The sequence below is a fragment of the Heliangelus exortis genome, chromosome 2, assembly GCF_036169615.1.
Source record: "Heliangelus exortis chromosome 2, bHelExo1.hap1, whole genome shotgun sequence".
Classification (NCBI taxonomy): Eukaryota; Metazoa; Chordata; class Aves; order Apodiformes; family Trochilidae; genus Heliangelus; species Heliangelus exortis.
Window position 1 is genome coordinate 126,324,281 of NC_092423.1, and position 17,895 is coordinate 126,342,175.

Consider the following 17,895-nt stretch of genomic DNA (forward strand, 5'->3'; position numbering starts at 1 on the left):
ATCTATCTGCAACAAAATTAAGTAACTATGCTATTGCTTTCTGTAGGCTAAATAGGTTAAATGAAGTTAGCTATCACATTTAAAATCCTTAATTTAAGGATCAGGCAAATAACCAGATCTTAATTTGTTTTATCTCTCTTCCATCCATGCAAAAATTTTTGTTATATACTTCCCTGTCTTACTGAATTGATGTAGGGATAACTGCATGAACCCTGACGTACCCTTCAAGTTGGCAACAACAGGGACCATGACAACATAAAAGCAATAGAAACATTCAGGTTTTTTCTGTGTTGAATCAATAGATAATTGCTACATCCTTTGCCTGCTACTATGCCGACATGGAATACGTCTATGGACTAGAAGTCGTGGGACATATTCCTGAAGGGTAATGTGGTTTTTATTAGCTTGTGGCTTTTAAATATGTTTACTTCTGAGAACAGCCTCTGAAAATGGCAAAGTAGTTTTCTGAAAGAAGAAATGGTAAAATTTTATTATGTTTGTTTCCAAATTCCTCAAATACTCTATCACAATTCAACTTCATAATAGCAAGGTGTATGTTGTTACTTTGTGGGATAAAAAGTATGAACTCAATATCTGATGGACATGTGGTTTTGATGATTGCCTTGGGTTATTGCACCAGAAAGGACTTGCAGTGACATAAGACTTGTAGATTACTAATCTTTCTTCTCCACTCACTTATATATTAATTTTAGAAAATGTGGTTTCTGTGGAAAAGTAAAGGGTTTAGATATGCCTACTCTAAAAACATTTTGATTACAGATAGTGGTACATTTTTCTCCATGAAGTTGAGTAGAAGGAAAAAATATTCAGTATAATTAGCTGGAAAGAATTAGATTAGATATTAAGAGAAATGTTCAGATATTCAAATTCTAAGGGCTTCAGAGCACAGTTTGGCTCTTAGACAGTGTGATTTGAGCTCTGGTGAGAATGCAATTTTTTTGTGGAGTACAGAGACAATCTGGGCTGATAAGGTTCTTAAATGGGGCATTTAATTTCATGACCTTCACTGGAAGGTCTCCATTTTATTCCAGTGTGGAATAATTGTCCACACTGTCCATAACCTACAGAAATATGAAAAATTTTTTGGAGGTTTAAAGTGAACTTTTCAGGAAAGCCAACTAGAAAAAAAAATATATATGTAAGTAGAATTTCTTTTGTTGTGTATTACAAAATTAAGGAATGAATTTATCTGTCCATGGTGGAGCTCAGATATAAGGATCTCTTCATAATTTTTCAAGTAATAGTTTGAAAATGGAAGACTCCATCTGAAACTCTTTCATCTTCCTGTACAAATTCTGCAATTCCCCGTGGACCGACATCTTATTAATAGAAAATAAAATGTCACTTCACAAGTACTAAAAAAATTAGCTGTGCATGCAGAGATTATTTCTCTTGTATTTTTATTAATTGCAGGTATATTGAGGCTACGTAGTGGGCTTTACTAGAAGGACTGTCTATTTTTTATAGGTTGCCATCCCCGAAAACACCACCTATGAACGTCCTGCCTGAAGTAGTCACTGAAGCTTTTGGAGTAGCACTGGTTGGTTATGTTGCATCACTGGCTCTAGCCCAAGGCTCTGCTAAAAAGTTTAAATACACTGTGGATGACAACCAGGTAAAACTCTATCCTTACTGTCAACAAGCCTTGAAATTGCTTCACCACTTTGGAAATGTATTTTAGATGAATGTCCAGTAGGAAAGGGAGAGCTCCACATGGCATCCTGAGGCCTTCCAATGATTACAGTAAAGCCCTAATCTAGTCCAAATCAGCTCTGCAGAATGCTCTAGTTGGCTGAGCTTCTCCTTTTGGGGAAATGAATCTTTTAAGATTATTTCTTAATGATATATTCTGTGTTTCATTTTGGTGGTAATGCATTTTCCAATGTTTTAAGATGGCAGCTTTTCCTCTAGCAGCTGGGCACTTAAAGACCTGCTAGGATGTCTTCACTTCAGTCACTGACTGAAAAAAAAAAGCAATTCTATAAATAAACCACGTACCTATAGGGCTAGCACATATTTAATGTTATAAAATTAAGCTAATACAAAGTAGAAGTCTGATCCAGAATACAGGTTTTTTTGCATAAAAGAAGCAGAGTGGACTCAAAAAGTACAGCCAAATTTTCAGCCATAGGAGTTTTCTCCGCAGAGTTCCACTGTCCGTGTTCATTTTTGCACTACTACACTGCTGGTCATTGTAGGTGGGTAACTCCAAGCCAATGGGAAATTCATGGACACAGTAATTTAAGCACTGTGGTAAGAAATGCTGAGTTTTAAATAACTGGCAGCAGTGCTGAGAGATGAATATGCTGCACACCAATTTTGTCTTAAGTGATTTGGTGAAAATGACACAAGGTTGAATGAAGAACAGTTGGTTTTGCAGCTAGAGGTCTTTTGAAACACCCTATCTAGACAGGTCAGTCTTGCTGTGTCAACACATCTTACAACTATTATATCACTGGAAAACACTGTGGGAATGTTCTTGCCCACTCAGATCTCTGAAATATTCTCTGAATGAATACATTATGCCATGAATTTCTACTGATGCTTCAGAGCCGTGATTTCTAGGGAGCAGAGGGCAAATGCCACGGTGATACACTGCATTTTCCTTAGGGCACTAAACCAAGCACAGCAACCTGCATGTCTTTCTGCACCTTGGGAAAACTTTTAGCTTAGACTGCTTGGTTACTGAAGTCTGAAAAGTTATGTGTATGTCTGCATAAAGTAGTGGAGCAAAGGAGCAAACCTTCCAATAGAACAGAGACCACAGAGGCATCGGGTGGCACGGTTGGGTTGCAGACAGGAGGCAGGCTCAGGGCTCTGGATGCTGGCAGGTGGCTGTGCAAGTGAGGCTGGGGAGCTCTAAGGGGGTTCTGTCCTGTGCTGTGAGGGCAAATTTATGATCAGATGTTGCCCTGCTTGGATATAATACCTTTTGTGTCCACTTCTAGCAGGACTGAGACATTTTCTTAGACACTGTCCTCAGCAGATGAATGAGCTCGTTACAGCCTGGGGAAAAAAGGTGGATGCTGGGTTGGCAAGTTGGTGTATTTTTTCAGAAAACATTGTTCAGCTCAGGTTGCAGATACAAGGTGGATTCCCCACTTTTCTTCTATAAATCTTTGTTCAGATATTGCTGAATTTTGTATGTGAATAAAAGCCAAATATATTTGTAATGAAAGCATGCAGATAGTATTGCTACCATACCTCACTTTCTCTAAGGCATGCTCCAAAAGAAAGAAAAAAAGTCACTGGCTGTCTTTTTCCAGTAGAGTCATAAGCCAGAAACAACTTGGGCACTGTCCAAATCCCACTGCTTGAGACTCTGGACTCTTAAAAAGCAAATGTGGAGCAAGATGTAAATATTTTGGCTGAATTTCATCTTCAAAATTTAGCACTACCATTTATTCTGTGAATAAAATGTGCCTTCTACTTTTGATGAGTCTGGTTGAGCAGCTCTATCATTCAAATTAGTTCTGAGTTGTGAAAAGATAAATTATATTGCAAGATCTTTTATCATGTACATATGTGGTTTTCCCCTCAAAAATACGACCATCCTTTGTGATTGCTAATACTTAGATAGGGTACTCCTTTGTTGACAAGAAGTATTGACATTACAGAACAATAGCAAAAATTCCATGTTCTGTTTAACAACTTTGCAGGAATTTTTGGCTCATGGCCTCAGCAACGTGATTCCTTCATTTTTCTTTTGCATACCAAGTGCAGCAGCGATGGGACGGACGGCACTTTTATACAGCACAGGAGCCAAAACACAGGTAATGGGTTAGAGAGAAGTACCTAGGAGAATTAGAACTTTATTACTGCTCACTGGACTTGCACTGATTTACCAATTTTATTTCCCTATTCTCCTTTTCCTGCTGGCCTGTCATTTTTAATAGTTTCCATGGATGTGCATCTGTTGAGAAATTGTCTTACTAGGAAAGCTGATGGTTCCACTTACTGGTGTTCACCTGCTTAATTCAATATAAACTCTAAAGTCTGGCAGTAAAGGGGCTGGTTAGGAGTTGTGTTTCCAGACTGCAGAGAACAACACACAAGCCCTTTCAGTTTTACATGAGTTTGCCAGCACTGTAATAGAAGTGCCCTCTAAAGGTGTTTAACAGATTTGATGGTACAGGCTAAAATGAAGTTTTAGAAAAAATCAGATTTAATTTAATGCTCCTGTCTGATTTTCAAACTAAACTGAAAGTAATCTGAAGAGCTGCTTGTTAAAAGAAAACCAAGTAAACTCCCAGCTTCTGTCTTGTGACATGGTACACACTGAGACCATAGAAATGAGACTCAGATTTTTCAGGATTTTGGGGGCTGTTTCCTACTATTGGAAAAGAAACCCAGTGGTTCTTACTGCAGTAGCTCAGAAAAGAAGGAACTGCAGTTGAGGGAAATTGTAGTTGTGACCTTGTGAGGCTGTTACCTGCCTGAACTCTGCTGGTGAACAAGAGCAGTAGCAAATCTGTGACCTTTGCTTGTGATGGCACCAGGTGAGCCCTGCAGCCAGGACCCCCTGGAGCAGCCCCCCAAGTGCTGCCCCCTCCCTTTCTCCAAAACTCAAGGGTCCATGAGTGCTATATAAATGTTATGTCCTTTTAAGTCTGTTGCTGTTGTCTTTTTCTAATTGTTACTCTTTCCTGTAAATGCCATTCACTGCAAGGAAAAGGGAAAACCACTGACATCAAACACTTGAACATGTCCTGAAATTATTTCTCATGCAGATTGCACAATACTAAGAAACAACGCAGAGCTTTATTTCAAAACTCTACATGTTAAATAATTCCTATTTAACCTACAGAGTACTCTGAACTCACTAAGTCATAATGAATAATTAATTCAATAATAATCTTTAAAAGCATGCATATGCAAATAGGTTCCCTACCATTTTGCTATTAGCTGTTCCATATCTTTGAGCTGGATTCAGTGTCATACCATATGTCCTCATCCTCATAGACATCCTCTTCTGCTATCTATTCACCCATTGTCTGTACAATTTGCAGTTGTACTGCATCATGGTTTTCCAAGTAAACTTTAGGGCAAGTTCAAGACCTATACCTGAAGACCTTAACATGAAGGTGTCTGAGCACTTTCACTCTGGTACATTTAGGTGAAGGCCACAGTAGAAGGTTTTTCAATATATGAAATGGAAAAAAAAGACCATCGTGGCTTGATTCCAAAGTAGGAAGTTCATGGTAAAATTAACAAGTATCTACTTGGTTTTATCCATTTGTTACACAGTATAGCAGAGCCTGCATCCAAAAGTAGAGTCTGGCTATGCTCTATGAGAGTACTTAATAAACATGAAGTTCTCTCTCCTGCCTTCTTTTTGGAAAGCAACACATTCACTCAATCCTCTGCTTTTGAGGATGTCTAGGAAGAAGGAAGAGATGAGAAGAACGTGACTGATATATATTGGTCAGTTTAGAGGCAAAAAGATCAGGGGGTTGCTTTGTGCTATGAGTACATGGGGAGAAGTTGGTTTACTTTGGCATATTCCTTAGAAGAACTGCAAAAGAGCAGCCTTTTTTTTCCTCCAGGGGCTATACCTGGGATGCAGTGATGTTATTTAATATTCAGTGATATCTTTTCCTGGTAGAAAACAGAAGTGAGGGACTGTATAATGAGCTAGAATTGTCCTTCAAATAGAATCAACACTTTTTTTTTTTTTTTTAAGGCAGGAAGAGGGAAAAGTTCCTTGTGACTTTACCAACAGATTTTGTATTCCTTTTTCTGTAAACACTCTGTCTAGCCTTCTTGATGGTATTTTTAAGTACACCATGGCTTTAATTTCCTAGTGTTTTAACAACTTGTCTGCTCTTGTTTTTAACAACTTGTCTCTTAAAATGAATCCTAATTATTTTGGTAAAGAAACACATTATCAATATAAAAATAAAGTGAGCATCTGCCTACTTATTGTCAAAAACCTTCTGTGAATCTGGACTGTATCTTAATGAGACCAGAAGTACTCCACTTTGTGAGGAGAGTGGGGTAGGAGATTGTAGTTTTACTGTAGTTTTCCAGCAGATTAATATCATATAATAGTATGAAGAAATGTATCATTCTTAGACTATTTGTCTGGATTCATGCCACCTGCACTAATTATAGTTTTAAATATATATCTATATAAATAGTTGTTCCTACATTTTCTAAAGTAAAGTCCACTGATACGAACACAAAATCAGTGGTGGTTTCTGGCTTGACAGAATAGTCTCCTTTTAGTGCTGATCCCAGTAAAAGAAGTTATAAATCTTCTCTTTTGCAAATATATACAACACAGTTCACTTCTAATTTTTGCTCAGTGCTATGACAGGTCTGTTTTTTAGGGCAATATAGAGTGCATGGCTGTAAAAATGTTACAGAATGACAGTGAGTGCTGTGAAACTTCTGGGATGAGTGAGATACTGCACACACACACTCCATTTAATAACTGGGGGTGTAAGTGATGCTGGGATGTGTGTCCATGTGTTGTCAGCAGGGTCAAGCACAGGTGTTGAAATCCCTTACTATGTTTTCACTGTAGTTGGCTGAAGGTGATCACCAGAGATTAAAACTGAAATTGCATCCATTGGTACCTTCATAGCTAACATCTTTAATATCTGTCTCTTTACTTTGTCTAAATATTTGATAACAAGTCCTTTTAACACATTGTAAAATTTTAATTTTTTTTTTGTTAGACTGAATAATCTGCTTTTTTTTTTGTTTTTTCTTATAGATGGCTTGCCTTATCTCTTGTGTCTTAATTCTTGTGGTGATCTATGCAATTGGACCCATGCTGTACTGGCTGCCTATGGTATGGTACTTACCTTCTTTCATAAAGATTATGGTAAACATTTTCTAATGACTTAGCTAATTTACAAGACACATCACACAACCTTTAAACCACCTCTATTTAATTTCAATGACAGAAAGAAGAGGAAGGGCACAGCAAGTCTCAAAATCATAAAATGTGGCAACATAATACATATAGATTATATACATATATAGTTGCAAATCTAGGTATCATGTAATTGTATAAGAAACCATTTCTCTTCTGCTTACTTTTGGCACCTAGTTTATGAAAGAATATGAACTGATGTTGCTGTGGATCACTAAATTGACAAAGTGGGGTAGAAGTTCATGAAGATCGAAAATTTTTCTCCAATTAAACATATTATACATCAATTTTCAAATAAATTTGACACAAATGATTGTAATAAATTGTGATTGTAATGATAATTGTAGAAAGATTCTAAGGTATTATATCTCTGTCATGGAATACATATTCTATACTCTTTAACTCATATTCTTTGAACTCATATTCTAGACTACTTAAAGCAGCATAGTGTGCTTTCACATAAGCTATATAAAGCTTTTGATATTAAAAATTAATTACTAATTTTAACCAGGGGCAAGTCAAAGATGCAAACTACAGATCCAAAATTATCCACAATTTTGCCATGTTGGTGCATGAAATTTTAACTCAACTTTGTTTAAAATTTACTCTGTGCCACTGTTTACATGTATTACATGAAGGTTCTCACTTTCCAAACACAGATCTTTTTATAGCTCATTTTCACTATGTAAAGTATGAGTACTTGAAGAGGGGTGCACAATATGCCTTTTTCTTTCTTACTTTTTTTCTTTCTTACTTTTTTTTTCTTTCTACTCTTTTTTTTTTTTCTTACCGCTTTCCTCTCTTCCTTGTTTCTGTGGATTATATGTAAATTGGACCAGTTTCTTGTAGGCTTTCCCCTCATCTTTTTAAAAGGACTTTTAATATGTTGCTTTCTTGATATTTTATTTCTTTCCCACAATGCTTTTGCAGCCCTCTCCACACATGCACTGCAAGTGCTTGGTACTCCATCCTTTTTGGGTCCAGATTTCTTCATCCATTTCCTCCCTTTTCTGTTTTAGAGAACATTATTTTGTTTGCCTCAAAGTTAGTGGATTTTTTGCATTAGAGGCTTTCTCTAGAGGTGATGAACAGTGGGAATTATAATTCTTCACTGTGTAGAAGTCAAGTGCTGATTTGTTTCTGACTGCCCAGACTATGGCAGAATGTTGTTGGTCTTGTGACACATGGAGATTGTTGAGAATTGCTGATGTTTCCATCATTTTTCTCAGTTAGGTGGCCTAGAGATTGACTTCAGGAAAAACAGAAAAGGAGCTGATGCTGTTATGTTTGTGTGTGAGGGATGCCTGTGCTTATCCTGTTTTGAAATACAGACTTCATTTTTTGATAATGTAATTGTAATATTGTCTGCTAACCTGAGTAAAGAGATTTGTTTTCACTACCAATTCTGCAAAGGGCTTTTTTTTTTTTTATGTCTTGGCAGTGTGTGCTAGCAAGCATTATTGTTGTGGGCTTAAAGGGGATGCTTATGCAGTTCCGTGACTTAAAAAAATACTGGAATGTGGATAAAATAGACTGGGTAAGTGAAAAATAATTTAAGGAAGTTTTTCCTGAGACTCTTTAACAAATTTTTGCTAAATAAGTTATGACAGTTCTGTGCCTTTAGAAGATATAAGTGCAAGACATTATTATTAGGGGTTTTGTGTACTATCAACTTCTTTTTGATCTCGGAATAACAACATCTGTAATGTCACTTGTATTTATAAATTAATTTTTAACAAATGATAAGGAATAAAACCTATTTTTATGCTTAAGATGTGTATATAGGCAGCTCAGATCAATCTGACCAGATATGTGTCTACTTTTGTATGTCTTCTCTAGCTGGTTAGCATGCTTTTGCTTTTGTGGTATTATTGAAGAGATTTGGGTTATCTTTGTCCTCAGGGGATATGGAATGACCATACAGCACAAAGAGAACTGGAAAGACTAGAGATGCAGAAAGAGACATGTCCTAGAGTGCTGTATGTAAATTGCCTTAACTCTTTCAGTTTTTGCAAACAAAATGCCTATTGTTTATATCCTAATGAGAGATTCTATAGTATGGTAGGAAGAGTACATCAGAAAAACAGATAGATTGAAAGAGACATAATATGAAAATCTAATTTAATGCAAAGTCTGAACAGACTGACATACATTTGCACTGAATTCCTAGTAAATATTAAAGATGAGTTCATATTTAGGTGACTCCAAAATTCCTCTTCTGTGGGAGTTTTTGAGTATATTGGCCAGTCAGTGGATCCAAAACCTCCAACCACTTATGTAAATACATATTGACATCCCATAAAGCTTTTGGAAATTCTGTTTATGCAGTTACAGTTAGCAAATATTCAGAAGGTATTTTGTCCATACCCTCCTCCTCTGTGCTGCAGGATACACTATATTGCTGTAGGTAATATGGGATTTCATTGAAGTCACAGTTATTTATTTCTACAGGGATAACAGCAAGGCTAGACTGGCAGTGTGAGGTTTTACCATGGAAAAATAAAGTGTTGTTTTTTTGTGTTTTTTGTTTGGTTTTTTTTTTTTTGGTTTGGTTTGGTTTGTTTGTTTTTTTGTTTGTTTGTTTGTTTTTGCTTTTTTTGTTTGTTTTGGGTTTTTTATTTGTTTTTTGGTTTTTTTGTATCATCCAAATGAAAAGCTTCATCTTACATGAAATCTTATGTTCCTCAAGCAGCATAGTTCTGAAAATATTTTCTACCATTTGTAGTGTATTTGATCTTCAGCTTAACCTAAATTTCCAGTGTCCCAGGGGGTGGATGATGTGGATCAAGAATTATTTTGGGGACTTGGACTTAAGAAAATTGGTATTTATGGGAGATATATATGTAGCTTTATCAATGCATGGAGAAAATGAGTAGTTTATTTTTCCAGAAGAATATTCTGCAAACTCTCTGATCTTGGTGTGTCTTCATAGAAAGACTAGTGTGATTGATTTTTGCTTTTGTGGTTTTGGCAGAAAAGGATGGATGAGAGATTAGTTATTACATCTCTGGCATGTGTCGTCATTTCTAAGAAAGGTTATTGAGAGGGAGAGTTTGCTGGGTTTGTCTTCTTGACTGGATTTGCTTGAGCAATGATTTATCTTCAAGTAGTTGCACTATAAATTCTTAGCCTGACAGGATAAATCACCTTGCTTTAAATAGCACCATCTGAAGTAAGGCTGTAATCACTGATCTTCCATTGCTGCCTGGTCTGAGGAGCCCCACCAAGCCCAGTGATTTGAGTAACTACACTGGTGTTGGTTTTGGCCTGAAAAGATTTATCCCAGCACATTGGTGATGAATCAGTTCCATTACCCAGGTTATCCAAAGTGTTTGGAATATAGAAATGCTAAAAAAAAAATTTGGAAATAATTAGCAGCTGTCATTTTTTGAGCTGATTCTTTGAAGGGTGTGTGCCATGTAACATAGAAGTCAGGTTTGTTATGCTCTTAGGTTTGGCAAAAGAGGGTGGGGGAAAATAAATTATTATTTTAGTAATTTTTTACCTTGTTCATTTCCACTTCTTTAAGTTTCTCACTGAAGCCAAACAGGATGATTAACATTTGTTGATTAGTAATATTTGTTGATTCTGTCTTTATAAAACCTAATCCTGTTAAATGTATGTTAGGAATTGAACTCAGTGATTCTCATGGGTTCCTTCCAATTCAAGATATTCAGTGAGTCTATAAAATCTCTCTCTTTGGCCATGGATTGGTTTTTTTCTTCAAGATTTAATGTATTGGAGCTGAGCTCATAGGAGTAACTAGGCTGACAGACCTAAGTAGCTAATACCTATTATTATCAGCTGAACATTACTACTTATATTTGCTTCAGTTTTCTTTCCATTTGTTTCATTGGGGGTTTGTTTTTGTGGTTTTTTGGCTCACCTCTCAGGAATGTCCTGTTTTACATCCCACCTCTCAACCTAGCACCCTTACTCCAAGGGGCCCTTTCCTCCTGCTTGCAGCACTTCAAAGGTCTTTTGCTTCAGTTAAGGTCTTGTCAGTCACTCCATCTTCTTGGATGACTTCAATAATTTCACATCAATAATTTTTGCTCTATTCCACTCTATATGTTAAATGCATAACTGTGTGCATATCAGCATTTGTCCTTCCTCCACTGTCTTAATCTTTTGGCTGTTTCCAAGCTGTTGATTCCTGTGTTATCTGTGTTCTGTATATTAACTTGATTGGTCTTGAATTTTTGCCACTTTTTGGCGAAATACCAGGAAGTTCATCTGGAATTTTTCTTCAAGTGTATCTCAATTTTCAGGTCTTCAGATCAAAAGCTGATTTTCAAATCCTTGCTGCAAGCCTCCCTCTTGACTGACCACCCTTTTTTATTCTCCTCTTGTTTGTGCACTCTCCTAGTAGCAACTGACAGACCAGTGAAGTTCTGAACTCTTATTTTTAAGGCTGAACATCCTTGATGAGCTGCAGATAGGCAAACTAGGCAAAAACTGCTGCCTGGTAGTGGACTGCTAAAGAAAAATGTTCTTCTTCTGTTAACTATTGGACTTGAAAGTCACAAAAGTTGAGGGAAAAGTATTTCAAAAGGTAATCCTCTAAGTAAAAAATGACAAGAGAGAAAGGATTATTTTCACAAGTTAATTATATAACAGGGATTTGGGGTATTCAACAGAGAAATATCATGGCATTTAAAGAAAATAAAAATTTTAAATTGTACAAATGACTTTGCCAGGAAATGACCACAGCTGAGGCAGAGCTAAGTTCTACAGTTGACTTATGAAGCAGAAACAATGGGAAAATTTATGGTAATAATTATATATTCCCTGCATGGTGCAACAATGGGAGATGTAGTTATGGATGTGTGTACTTCAAGTGTATGCACATATATTAAAATATAAGAATGTAAAAAAATGCTACTAATTCAGCAATTAAAGTAGATCCAAAGAGGAGGGTCTTCATTTTGGCAAGTGTCCTCCAGGATCTTTCCAGTGTGAGTTTCTAAGACACAGAGTCAAGATAAACTGGAATAAGTGCCCAGGGAATGTTTTCCTTGGAATTTTAGACCTCACTGGTGCAATTTTATGCATTTTTAAATACTTTCAACATATTATCCTCATGAGGGAGATGAACTTCTAAATTTGTTCCTGTGAAATTCATATTCATCACGTGGGGGGCCTGATTCATGAGGGAGCACTGAGGGCTTTCTATATAGACAATTTTCCAAAGAGTAAGAAGCTGCCTCTTCTGTGGTAATAATTCTATGTGAATGCTTCCAGCTTATGACATGCTAGGGAGATTTTCTATACTTCCCTCATTAGTCAATATGCTACCCTGAGTTGTATTAGGTTTAATGCAGTTAATCTCAGTAGGGTGGGAAGTAATTTAGAAATGCCTAATCTATTGCAAGTGTAATTGCCATGCACATTCTTTTATAAAAATAATATTTATATCAGTCTGTCTGTCTCCAGTGTGGTCTGTACAATTACCTTCTCAACCATTGCTTATGGAATGCTTGTGAAAATTTATATTAAAGAACTACCATAACATTTTACTATTAAGCAGTTCGTGCTTTGTGGGTGTAGTCGTCTTCTCTTCAGCACTTGAATTTAAGTTCTGATGAAAGGTGTGCTGAAAATGTATGCACACATCAGTCATTTGCATAAGGATGTGGGAGCAGGGGCATCCTATGCAGCCTCACTAGAGTCAGAGTCTTATCCTGAACTCCAGCATCTTCTCTGCCAAGGCATGGGCATTACTCCCTGAATGTACATGGCTTTTGTAGGAGTCTTCTTTTGGCTACATGCTGGTGACTTCAGCAAAAACCTCTGTATCTGAGCAAGTCATCACATCACATATTATGGACAGTACAGAGCTGGTCAGTAAAGGGGTGTGAGGGAATGATTCACCTCTTCTTGAGTAGGTAGCAGCATAATCAGGTAGAAGTCAGGTGAACTGAATCTTAAATTCTCTTCATTCTGTTAAGCAGACCTCTGTTGGTCATTGTGGGAGTCCTGACAGTCCACCCAGCTGTAAAAATCTGTGCAGGAGATAGTTAATGCCAAGAGAAATGTACTCTATTGCCATATACAGGCAATAGCTGATTATCTTCTCAGTTTACAACAACAAAAAAGGAATTTTATAATCTGCAGCAGAAACATTTAATGTGATAATATCTTAGTATTGCATTGTTTAGCCATTGGCACAGAGGCTATTCTCCCACTTCACCCATTATTTCTTCACTTCACTGATGTCTTTTTTCCCCCACTGTGTTCCCATCTGTTCACCCATTGCTCTCTACAACTACCTGTAAGGAGGTTGTAGTGAGGTGGTCTCTTCTCCCATGTATCTGGAGGAGAGGAAAAGGACTCAAGTTGCACCAGGGAAAGTCTGGATTTAGTATTAGGAAAAATGTCTTTACAGAAAGAATGGTCAAGCATTGGAATTGGCTGCCCAGGGATGTGGTGAAGTCATTGTCCAAAAAAACTTGTGGATGTAGCACTTAAGTGTATGATTTAGTTGGCTGGTAGTGTTGAGTTGACAATTGGACTTGATGATCTTAGAGGTCCTTTTCCATTCTTAATGATTCTATGTTTATATTCTATGATTTCACACTCCCCACAGCACTGGATGTAAAACCTTATGAAATGATCTACGTGGAAACACACTGCCCACAGAATTTCAGATGCTACTGCTATATAGACAGTCACAATGCTTCCTATACTTTCTGAGATAAGCAGATTTACATATAAATCCACATTTCCTGCTTGGTTTCTTTTCTTCCTCTTCAGATTTTTCCAAAAATTATTACAGTACAAGCATATTTTGAACTATTTTTTTTGACTTTTGAGAATAACATGTACCTGTAATATATTACTTCTGAGATTTGAAGAGTGATTAGATTCTCTCTACTCTGGAGTATATAATTACCATTGTAAAGTAAGTTACAAAGCTACAGAAAACTGATATTATTTTCAGCTTCTTTATTTGAACCTTGTGACAAGGCATGAATTAAAAACAAGTCTACCAGATCAACATAAATTCTTTCTACAAGTTTGTTGCTACACTGCATAAAAAAGTACTGACTCCAGGCCAGTACAAACACTGACAGGATGATTGACAGACGAGGATAAGATTGTTTTGGCTCATCCCCTACAACAATTGCGATAGTTATAGCTATGGTATGGTTATAGCTATGATATGAGATACCAGGCTGCTTAGTACTCAGCAGTGCTTTAACATATTCACAGAATATGTCATAGAGTGGCTAGGGTTGGAAGGGACCTTAAAGATCACCAGTTCCAAGCCCCCCTGCATGGGCAGGGACACCTCCCACCAGACCAGGTTGCTCAAGGCCCCATCCAGCCTGGCCTTGAACATTTCCAGGGAGGGGGCACCCACAACTTCCGTGGGCAACCTGTGCCAGTGTCTCACCACCCTCAAATTAAAGAATTTCTTCCTAATGCCTAACCTACATCTCCTGTCTTCAAGTTTTAAGCCATATCCTTTTGTCCTCTCACTATTCACCCATGTAAAAATCCCTACTTCAGCTTTCTTGTAGGCCCCCTTCAGATGTTGGAAGGCTGCTCTAAGTTCATCTCAGAGCCTCCTTTTCTCCAAGCTGAACAACCCCAACTTCTTTAGCCTGTCTTCACAGGAGGGTGCTCCAGCCCTCTGATCATTTTAGTGGCTCTCCTCTGGACACATTCCAGGAGCTCTGTGTCCTCCTTATGCTGGGGACTCCAGACCTGGACACAGTATTCTGGGTGAGGCCTCACAAGAGCATCACAGAGTGGGAGAATCACCTCCCTCAGCTTTCTGTCTGTGCTGCTTCTGATGCAGCCCAGGACCTGGTTGGCTCTCTGAGCTGCAGGCACACATCTTCAGCTCATGTGAAGCTTCTAGTCCAACAACAATCCCAGGTCCTCCTCCTCAAAACCATTTCTGGTTTTGATTCTTCCTATGTGGACTTCATTTTGGGTTTTCATGCTTCGAGTTTTATTTTGGGATAGAAAACTTTTGCAGGTCTTACAACAATGATTTAGTCAAATGCAATGAGGCTCAGGTCTGCAGGTGAAGGACACTGCTTGATCTGAGGCACTGCCAAGTATTCAGATTAATCAGGATGGGCTAATTCTTGTTCCCACATGAACTTAAGCTTTTTAGTACTTCTATTAGTCCTTTCATGTCCAGCGAGTACCTTAATATATATTTGTATATATAGATTTGTAAATCTTAGCATTACTTTCTTACTGATTATTCAGAAAGTCAATGTTTGTTACTTTCAAAGGCATCCTTTGCAAATATAAACACAACTATTTTTATAATATGTCATAAAATATAACTGGTGGTTAAGCAGCTGTGCCATTGAAGAGACAGCAAAACTTCTTGCAGAAGTTTAAAATTTTGAAGATAAGGGAGGAGAAAGTTTCTCTGTGAAGCACAAATTACTACAGTATGACTTATTTAAAATTAATAAAATAGCAGTTCTGAAATCTGCTCAAGCAAAATTCCTGTGCTCAGGCTGAAAGTACTCTATTGTCTCTGGCTTTCCTGAGCTAAGTGAAAGCATCAGAAAGGATAATTTTAACACTGATTGTGCCATTGTAATGTGACCTGTTCCTCTGCAAACATTAACAAATCACTCTGATTGCTGAAACAGGCACCTGTGGAGATCAGTATGTCCAGAACAGTGCAAATACTCTCCATTTCACCTTTAGCACTTTTTTTTTTTTTTTCTTTTTAAATAAAGATTAGGTGCAGCCTTTGTTTAAAACTCTCTCAAAGAAAGAAAGAAATATGTGCTGGTATTATGTTGGTATAAAAAAATCAAATAATTTGTACCTTTCTTTTTTCAGTTGTAAAACCTGGATATCTCTCAGCCATTCACATCATTGTAGTATAAAAAATTAAGTGATTGTTTCTGTTTAAAATAAAATTAAGCAAATATTTGAAAAGTTAAAATAATTATTTTTATTATTACTTTTAAAATTAATTAATTAATTAATTATTACTTTTAAAATTACTTCTGTTTCAGATATGCTTCTTTGTATTTTTTTTATACTGTCTTAAAAATTGATCCAAACTTTTATTACTCAGGTACTGAAAGATGAAGAAGTAATATGAAATCTCTCAATTTCCATGTGAAGTAATTAATTCCCCAGCAATTTTTATTTGTTAGAGGGTTGGTTTGAACAGCTGTACTCTGATAAATACCACTTTTAATTAACCTCCTTGAAAATAATAATTTCCACTTATACAATTAGTGGGAGAAAAGCTCTCTGTATGTAATGTTTAGGGTACCTCGTCTGCAGTGAAGAAGGTGACAAAAACTTGCAATGTGAAAAATCAAACATAGATTTTAGAAAACAACTGAGTTCATTCTGAATCATGGTGTTAACACAACTACATGTGCTGTTTTTAGTAACTTGGAAAGGAAACTCTGTGAGCACTGGGATTTGTAGTGCCGTGCTATTTGTGTTTCCCCACGGGTCGGTCTTCTTTTAATCACTATAAAAATCTTCAATATTTGTCAGTACAAAGATCAATATGTTTACCTCTGAGAAACTGCTAATTTAAAAAAATCTTTATTTGTGATTAACAAAATGTACATTGTTACAATAATTAAAAGTAATCACCTCTTTGTTTCTCTCCTCAAAGAGCATATGGGTCAGTACCTACGTGTTTACAATTTGCTTTGCTGCTAACGTGGGGCTGTTGTATGGTGTTGTCTGCACTGTAGTAAGTGTGATTTTCCGCTTTCCCAGGTGAGAAATAACTTCCTGAAATGTTCTATTAGCACATTGTTATGTCTTCTTTCTGGCACATTGCTTCACTGTGGGTGTAGCCGTACAATATACTAAATTTCACTATGAAACATTAGGTTTTTAGTTGCAGAAAATGACAATTCAGGAGGAAAAGTCACGCCTGTGCGTTTACTGTAGGCTTAGGATCTCTTATACACTTCACACTAAGTGATTATTTTTGTGATTTTTCTTATGTCTATGACTCATTAAGTAAAGGTAGCATAAGAAATCAAGAATAAGATTATAAGAAATAGATATAAGATATAATATAAGAAATGAAATAGCAAGAAATCAATAACATTATTATTTTTTCTATTAGATACTTATTTGCTTCTGATGGAGAAAATACATCTGGCAAGCCTTAGTAGCTAAGCACCTCTACAAACTCTTAGATCTTATGTTGCATGGGAGCTGATATTTGCCATTAGCACTGCTGACACGTCTTAATAAAGCAGGACTGCCCAAATATTCTAGTGCCTAATGGAAAGTACATTATAAATTCTATGTATGAATTTCAAAACCAAGGACAAAGAAACCAGAGCGAACACAAATTTATATATTATTTATCATATATTTCAGTAGCTACTTTGGATTTTGTGTAAAGGGAAGTATCAGTTGAGGTTCATGATCATTTTGTGCTACAAAATTAATACATAGCTCACCAGTCCATGAGCATTGAATCCCCCTGAAGTTAAGTGCATTATAGATAACTGCTAAAGTCAGTGGTACTAATCATTTGCGCATAGCTCTCTTCTCATAAATTGTAGGACCAGAGTGAAAATAGCTCCAAATTGCAAGACAATTACAAATTATCAAAGATGGTTTTTACTTATTAATCAGTACCTTTTTGGTAACCTTTTGCTCGTCAGCAAACTAAAATTTTGATAAATCCTGCTAGTAAGGGAAAAGGGAAGTTTTCATGTGGTTTATACTCTGTGCCTCGCTACCTGATGTTCTGCAGCAGCAGAAAGGGAGAGACAGCTGACACAAAACAGGATTATCTTCTGTTGTCTGATCTAAGAGACCTCAGTCTAAATCTGCACTAATTAAAGCAAAGGAGACTCCAGTGATCTCTGTGCCCTTCAGTTGCATTGCACTTGATTGTCCATTAGAATGTAAAGACACTGAATGGGCTCACAGCCTTACAACCTGTGCTGTGCAGGTGAGGTTGGCAAGAGAACATTAAGTCAGTCATGGGTAAAAGTCTCAGCAAAAAAAAA

The 17,895-nt window shown here is 36.8% G+C and overlaps 1 protein-coding gene across 1 annotated transcript in view; it reads left to right on the plus strand.

Moving 5' to 3' along the window:
- The window catches only part of SLC26A7 (solute carrier family 26 member 7), a 67,834-nt gene that overhangs the window by 34,265 nt on the left and 15,674 nt on the right, over nt 1-17,895 (plus strand). Inside the window, exons 6-11 of the mRNA XM_071737929.1 lie at nt 303-385; nt 1,489-1,636; nt 3,681-3,794; nt 6,743-6,820; nt 8,346-8,441; nt 16,530-16,636. Coding sequence (XP_071594030.1) covers nt 303-385; nt 1,489-1,636; nt 3,681-3,794; nt 6,743-6,820; nt 8,346-8,441; nt 16,530-16,636 — 626 coding nt within the window. The remainder of the gene's footprint in view (nt 1-302; nt 386-1,488; nt 1,637-3,680; nt 3,795-6,742; nt 6,821-8,345; nt 8,442-16,529; nt 16,637-17,895) is intronic.